This window comes from Pholcus phalangioides, unplaced genomic scaffold, assembly GCF_987345545.1.
Source record: "Pholcus phalangioides strain wild (caught in Gottingen) unplaced genomic scaffold, Ppha-v1.0 ptg000003l_1, whole genome shotgun sequence".
NCBI classification, from domain to species: Eukaryota; Metazoa; Arthropoda; class Arachnida; order Araneae; family Pholcidae; genus Pholcus; species Pholcus phalangioides.
In genome coordinates, this window is record NW_028301596.1 from 50,452,153 (window position 1) to 50,460,040 (window position 7,888).

The window sequence follows — 7,888 nt, forward strand, 5'->3', positions numbered from 1 at the left end:
ACACAAAATCAGTTTGTTTTCTGCACTGTATCTAGAGATTAAGTCCCAGTCTATAGTTGCCGAGTGGCGTGTTGGTAAGATGCTCGTCCGCCACCATGAAAGTTTCGGTCCCAGGTTCAAACCCGAGTGAGGATAAGATGTTTTCTCAAACGAACTTGAGGCGACCACCGATAGACATCGCTTTCATTTCCAACCCATCTTATTAATGGCAGTTATGAAAAGAAAAAGAAATTTTAATTTAATTTTGTGATTTAAATCAATAATTTTTTTTTAAAAATCAAAGGTATATCCTGGCTCTAAGGAAAGGTTGCGATGCGATTCAGTGCCTTTGTAGTCCAGCAGTCTTCTGCACAATATTCAAGAACGAAGATCCGTATTGAACGGAAATAACTTCCACCCGACTAACCGAAAGAAAAGCCGGAACATCTGAAAGAATCAACCCACACCTTTCTTGCCGTAGACATCTTTTCAAAACCTTTTATCTAAACTATCCCGTCAAGAATAGAACGGACCCGAATCAATAGAAATTGATAAAAAAAACGAAGAGTGTGTGGTCACAAACACTTAGTTTTTTGTACAACTCACATGTGTCCAGCTCACGAGGCAAAACGTGACACTCTATAACAGAGAAGAGAGGTGGATTTTGCAGTATAAAAAGGGCTCGCAGATATGCTAGGAGACAAACAACTCAGATTTACTCCACCTGGGTGATAGATACAAGTAGCGTTCTTGGCGAGAACTGGTCTCAAATTCATCGAATTCTAATACCAATAAGTAAGTGCCTTTTTAGATTGATATTTGTATACATAAGTAATGACTTTATCATACATGCTGTCATCTGATGTGGCCCGTTACAAATAACCAAACCACTCAAGTGGCCCCACGAAATATTATTGAATCTCTTAAGCGGCATATTTCCATATCACTTAGAGGCTCGCGGCACATTTCCAGATCATTTAAGCTGCCAATGGCACATATCCAGATCGCTTAAGTGACCCCAAGCAAATTTCCAAATCACTTAAGTGACCACAAGCATATTTTCAAATCACTTGAGCGACCCGCGGCACACCTCTAGTTAACTTAAGTGACTCGTAATCCATTTTCAGATTACTTAAGTGACTGGTGGCACATTTACAGATCACTCGAGTGACTTGCGGCACAGTTATAGCTCACTGAAGTGGCCCGTGACATTGTTATAGGTAATTTTAGTGACTCTGGACACATTTCCAGATGATTTAAGTGAGTCGATGCTCATTACCAGATCATTGCCCGTGGACATTATCATTGCCCATGGACATTTCCAGACAACTCAAGTGGACACAGGCACGTTTCCAAACCAACGAAGTGACCCGCGTTCTCCAAAAGGTTTTTGCACACTCTGTTTCAGTGATCTGCGGCACAGTTTCAGAGCATTTACGCGTGCCTCTGGGTAGTTCTATATCACTTATGTCACCCGCGGCACATTTCCAGATCACTCAAGTCACTGGCGACACGTTTTCAAAGCGGTGAAGTGGCACGCATTCTCCTAAAGGTGATGCGCCCTTGCCTTGTATGGTGGAAATCGTTCGATAAACTCCCATCGGCAAATTTCGAAATTAACTTTTTAAGTTACAATTTGGGAACACATTCCATATCATGATGCTCGTATTTGTCGTAATCATTGCAATCCTTAGTAAAAATTAAATTACAGCACTGAATTCGCATTTCGTGTTAGAGGGTTTACGAAATTCCCAGCGCAATTGAAACTATCATTTATATATATTCTAACAATCTTTCTAAAAGCTTATTTATACAATCTTTGCGGTTTTAATCGTGATTTAAAGGTCCTTTAAGGAACATTTTCCAGCTCACTTTCTAAACACCTCGTTAAAACTATTGACGCAAATTACGAAGCTTGGAGAAGAGAGCTCGTTGCTTCTTTTTTTCGTATTTCAAACAATTCTCATTCTAGCTCTAAATTGCTGATAAAAATAGCATACGACTTGTAAGAGTTATCTTTTAACAGTATAAGTTGAATGTTACCTATTGAAATTGAATTCTTTAAGTTACCTGTAAGCTATGTTCGATATTTCCGTAATGTTCGTTTCATTATCACGAGTGAGGTTCTTGAGGGGATAAAGGAAAAAGGAGGAATTGGGGGAATTCTCACGAACGTGTGTGGGGCTGAATATATTTGGTTATTCAACAAATTTAATATGTTGTTTAAATTTGGGACCCCCCCCCCTACCGCCTCCCGAATTGAGGGGCTAATGCTAATGCTCCCTTGCCCGTGTGGAAATCAGACCCGTAGTGCATCATAAAAATATGAATACTGTCGGGACAGTTGCAGAGTTTGGACGAGTGCAGGCGGAGCAATTAAAAGGACTCAGTCTTATAATCCTGTTTTAAACGAAAGTGTGGAATTGAACATAATCCTTCCATGGGAAAGTCAGTGCCGTCTTAATACATGGGTCCACCTGGACACGGCATCGAATGCAGATGGAGGCCTCTCAACACTATCGAGATCTATTTTATTTAAAGTTTTCGAGATTAAAACATGTGAATTTTAAAACAAGCATTTCTGGACAGGTAGGGGGGGTCTCAGACAAATCTCTTTGCCCGGAGCCCAGGCCCTCAAGACGGACCTGGGGGGTATGGTGGATATACCCCTCCACATGGGTAGGGGAGTCTACAGAGCGCCAGACCGCAATAAATAGTTTTTTTTGCACTATAAATTTGCCATAGAGTAAGATGACCACATATTTCTAAAGAACGAGGGACACCATTGATGCGCAATCTCATTAAATAACATCGAATTCACAATTAAAAAATTTCAAAGTCAGCTTTCTTAGCAACTCGACAAAATGAGGCATTTTCACTAAAACAACAAGTTAGCTTAATACTATGGGAAAAATTCTGTCCTGAAAAACACGGGTTACATGGTCGCCCCCCTACCACAGAGAATCGTAATAAATCCTAGATAGAAGGTCTACCAAAAATCCCGTAACGAGCATATTGTACGCTGGTTTCAGATTCTGCATGTCGGTGCCGTTGCTGATTGATTGAGAACTTGAATTTCTAGTCACGTACCCGTATGTGGGAGAACCTATAGCCTTGGGGGATTTGTTTTTGTGGATCCCCTCTGTATTGATTTTCTAAAAATTTATAGTAAAAAAAAAATCGCTATAAGTCCGAGATAATCGCACAGATCCCCCAAGGCTATAGGTTCTCCCACATACGGGTACGTGACTAGAAATTCAGGTTTCAAATTTTTTTCTATGTATGTATATATCAGTTCTCAACCTGGGGCCATATGGCCCCTTGCGGTCCTGGGATATACTTGGAAGGCAGGGCACGGATGAAAATCAGATGAAAGGGAAGATACGGCAAGTGGAACCCAAGAACATCACTTTGCCAGGGACCCCCCCCCCCATGTAGAAATGGTCATGCATAAACCCCCCCCCCCCCCATAATAAGAGAGCTCACTGAATTTTAACCCATGGTAGGCGTGGACCCAGAGTGATGCGCGGGGAGGGTTGCGTCCAATATTTTACGCAAACCTATTTTTCGCACTTAATTTGGCTCTTGGGAGGGATGATGACCACTTCTGAATCCAGAGAATGATCTCATTTATAAAAAAAAATTCATATAAATTTAGTTCTGATTAAATTCAATTTTCGATAAATAGAAAGGATCTCGAATTGGGACGAGGGGTGAGCGGGGGGGGATGGATAAGTATGCTGGGGCCACAAGAAAATATTGTCCCGGGGGGGGACGCATAGGCTGAAAGAAGTTGAGAAACACTGCTTCAAAGCACGTGAGTTTCCCCGGCAGAGCTTGGGTGGACTCATGCTTAAAGATGGCGCTGTGCATAACTTATTTCATACTCAATCATTACAATAAAATATTATTAGAGAGAGAGAGTACTTCTTAATAAGACAATTTTTCTTTTTCAAAGGCAATCCTCAATCCAACATGGTGTTTTCCGATTGCACAAAAATGTACCGCAAGATGATAATTGTATCCACAGCAGTAACATTTCTGCTGGTCACTGTTCTCAAAGCAGAAAAGTTCACGACGGACGAATTGGAGTTCAACGACATAATCGAAGAACAGTCCTCCAACAGAACCGAAGAAGAGGAAGTAAGTAACGCAGTACTGATAATATTAACGGGATAGGTTACGTACTGGCCATGTCTGAAGTGGCCGGTCATTTCGCAAAGAAGCTAGATTTACAGCTAAGAACCATAACATAAAATTGTGAAAAAAATCATTACGATACTGATATCCCTATCCGGAGAGTTTCTGGCTAAATACCGTTTCATCCTTTCGCGATTCATCATCAGTTTGATAAAAACAATAGAGAACTTCATAACTTCAAATTTAGATATTTCAGCGGCAGAGTCTGGTCCGAAATTGCGAGCCGATGACAATTCGCAAGCAGCGTGTAGTGCTCTTTAAAGTACTAAGAGTGCACTCAGTGTGTCTGATTCTATACTCGTGAGATCGATACCCGTTTTGGAAATTCAACATTTATGTTGGTCAGTTTGAGAATATGAATGTTCAGGTCATAATGTTCAACCCATGGTCCGCGAGCCAAACGTGGACCTCCGAGTCATCTGATGTGACCCGCGGCATATTTCTAGACCACTTGAATGAAAACATCAAAATAAAACTTAAAATTTCTCCATTTAACCTAACAACCGCGACGCACTCTCTTGAGTTGACATAGGTGCTCATAACTCAAAAAAATATCAAGTCCACTCTATACCCCATATTTGAGATGTTAACATACGAACGAGAGGGGAATGGAGTGGATGAAACTAAACTGGTAATTTAACACCTGAGGATAAAACAGCACTATCTCAGCAAAAAGAGGATGAAACGGGAAAGGATGAATCGGAACATCACCGAGTTTCCGGATAGGAGCATTTCAAACTGCGCATCCATTAGGTGTAAAATGACAATGTCTTTTTTTTTTCTTTGTTGCCGTTCCAGATCGGTCAATACGAAAGAAATTACTTTTTCCAACACCGTCTGCCTTATAATCATCATCATCATCCATCGACGATAACGTATCAAGAGCCAGAAAAAGAATATCAAAGATGTCAAAGTGATTCCGTAAGTGCTCGTTTTTCTTTCACTTAAGAGAATTGGATTTTTTTTTTCATTAAAAATGTTAACAACCTGTCAGAAATTTGAAGATTAATTGAACCACATTGCTTGCAGGGCACCGACTTTTTTTTTTTTATTAGTATTTCCTAAAAAAAAAAATCACAAATACCTCGTTTAAATTTAGCTTTTTAAAAAATATCGCTCGAGATTGTTGTATTCATAGTACAATATATAGCAGTGGTTTTTAACCCGGGTTTTGGCTAAAAAATTTTGAGGGGTGCGAGATGGAAAAATATGTATAACAGGAAAAATTAGTATAATCAGGAAAATTGTAATAATGAGGAAAAAATGAATTAATTTTTTCAAATTCTTTAGAAAACATGAAGCATACTCAATGACTGCTATTTTCACATTGAAATGGGTTGTGAAATTCGTTGCAAAACTTTTTCGGTTAGCGATCGTATTTGTTTTTCATTTCGATTTTTTTTTTTGAGGAAAAATATCATTAATACTCAAAATATTTTACGGCGAGTTTAAATTCACCGATTGATTTGATACTGTCGTGAGCATGACTCAAAAAATACGTCAAGTTTAATCAAATGTCAAACATGTATTTTTTTGGCTAGCATCAATAAGTGAAAAATAAACACAATTCATTTATTCTTTTGCTCCTTAATTTTGAGAAAAATATTAATACTTTCTTTTCGAATTTAGTTTTGGAATTAACGTTCGAGAAAAAAAGAAACCGAAACTAACTATAAACCACAGCCAAAAAGAAAAAAAAAATTAATGGATAATTAATGTAACACTAACAAAAAAATTCTAACAAATAGCAAACGCGTTAATCAAAGGGGTGCGGAACGAAAAAAAATATTGTTATATTGTGTATATAATATAACAAGTGGAAAATCCTTCAAAACGGAAAAACATTAATTATCCTGTAAATTAGTTACGTATTTTGTTCACATGATAAATTATGTACCAGTATTTATATAGTTCTCTTAAAAAACTTTTTCCCCTTCCTTTTATTACAATAGTGCATCGTCGAAATGATCCGGCACGTCTGCAACAGCTTGAAACCGGTGAATCTATCCAAGAGAAACACAGAGCTTATCAACAATATCCTCGGTCTTCCAAGAGATATCCACGATGCCGGAAAATAAGACGTTCCGTCAACTATGCTGTAAACAGTAACTAATGAATTAAAGGCTGATCAAAAAGTTAATTCTGATGAGACTGGCCAAAAAAATTTCGAAGTTTCCGAAAAAACATCTTACGTTTAATGTGTGTGTGTAATGCTTTCATCCCATTAACACTTCTAACATTTTATGATCGGTGTTTCATGTGCAAACACGTTCTGCACAACTTAAATGTTTCCTGAGAAGTCCTATGTGATTCCCTTAGTAACACCAACGGCCGAATCATGACCGCGACTGTGGTTAACTACTGCCAGTCCAACCGTACCCCTTCCGTCTCCATATGAGATGTAAGCAGTAGTTTATCTCTTCATCCAGAAGAATCTGAATACGTCACATTCATATTTGGCAGCACAAAATACCAGCCAGCCAACCAACAAGTAACTTGAACATTGAAGGACCGGACAAACCCTGCTTCCCATCTCAAGGATATATCTAAGCGTTCCCGAAAGATGGGTGCATCGGAATTTTATTAAATATGTATATATAAATTTGTATAACAAAATAAGTCCAATTACAGGAGTATAAATCAACAGAATAATTATGATAAATCATGATCTAAGAATTGAAATCTAAATTGATATTATAGCCAATGAGTAACTGCAGTCAGTCAGCTCAGTAAACAGAAACTGAGTCTGACCAAACCCGTAACAAACTTCGCCGAAAAACAAGTTCATAGTAGGCACTGAAACAGTGGTATATAAAGTCCATTTTACATATATAAACCCTGTTAGACTCATTACATCTCGTATGAGTGTTTCATAATTAGCTTGAATTTTAATTAGATTTGGTTGTTGCCAGAATATCATGACTATGCTGTCGACACAGTCCAGAAAATTAGTCAAGTAGCAATTTTCTCAAATGCAGACCGATCCTAAGCTTTAAATATATTCTTTTCAAGCAAAAACTTTTATGGGAAAATTTAAAAAATTTGATGTTTAATCTTAAGCAATAGCTAAATTTAGTGAACATTTGAATTCTTTAAAATCAGATAATCAAAAATATTTTGTATTTAGCTTTAAAGAAGTACACATTTTCCTCTCAATAGTTTGTGAAACTTTTTTTTAGTTTCCAGTAATCCTGGAAAGAGTACCATTTTGAGATCAGTTGCTAATTCTACGAGATTGTTTCTATTACTTCTGTATCAGAGATAAATAATCCTTCTCTCGATTCTGTGGAAATATATATAGCTTTCTGTCATGTTTTAGTATGTTGCCTGAACACTTGAACAGGTGTTGAAATGTTGAAAACATTAAGCAACTGAAAACCTGAGCTTAAGAAAGAAAGGGGGGGGGGGGAACTGGTTAGCAACGTAAAAGGTTGAAAGCCAAAGTATGTTAAATACATTTCTGTAATTTTGAGGAAATCATGAATTTTATGCCCATCTATGTATCGCAAAAACATCATACTTTAACAAACCTGCACTTTGATTGCTTCTTTGTATACTAAGACCTGTATCATTCACTAAATAAAATATATGCGAAAAAAAAAATGTTATTCTCTGTGTGTGTGTGTTGGATAAGAAATTCTTAGAAATACACTTTGAACAAAGTAGAAACCATTCTTTCATTTTATGTAACCTTCATTAATTGTAGGAC

General features: G+C 37.7%; 1 protein-coding gene across 1 annotated transcript; it reads left to right on the plus strand.

The window, feature by feature from the left end:
• Window positions 1–698: 698 nt before the first annotated feature.
• On the plus strand, window positions 699–6,271 carry Pdf (Pigment-dispersing factor). Its single transcript, XM_089253093.1, has 4 exons — window positions 699–774; window positions 3,938–4,122; window positions 4,978–5,100; window positions 6,132–6,271. The coding sequence occupies exons 2-4, from the start codon at window positions 3,955–3,957 to the stop codon at window positions 6,255–6,257; spliced, it is 417 nt and encodes a 138-aa protein (XP_089109219.1). The 5' UTR covers window positions 699–774; window positions 3,938–3,954; the 3' UTR covers window positions 6,258–6,271.
• Window positions 6,272–7,888: the final 1,617 nt, after the last annotated feature.

Excerpts from the sequence above, each read along its gene's own strand:
- Pdf (XM_089253093.1), top strand. The coding sequence starts at position 3,955 with ATGGTGTTTTCCGATTGCACAAAAATGTACCGCAAGATGATAATTGTA. Across the intron at positions 4,123-4,977 it reads ACAGAACCGAAGAAGAGGAA|ATCGGTCAATACGAAAGAAA; the intron begins GTAAGTAACGCA and ends TTGCCGTTCCAG. Across the intron at positions 5,101-6,131 it reads AAAGATGTCAAAGTGATTCC|TGCATCGTCGAAATGATCCG; the intron begins GTAAGTGCTCGT and ends TTATTACAATAG.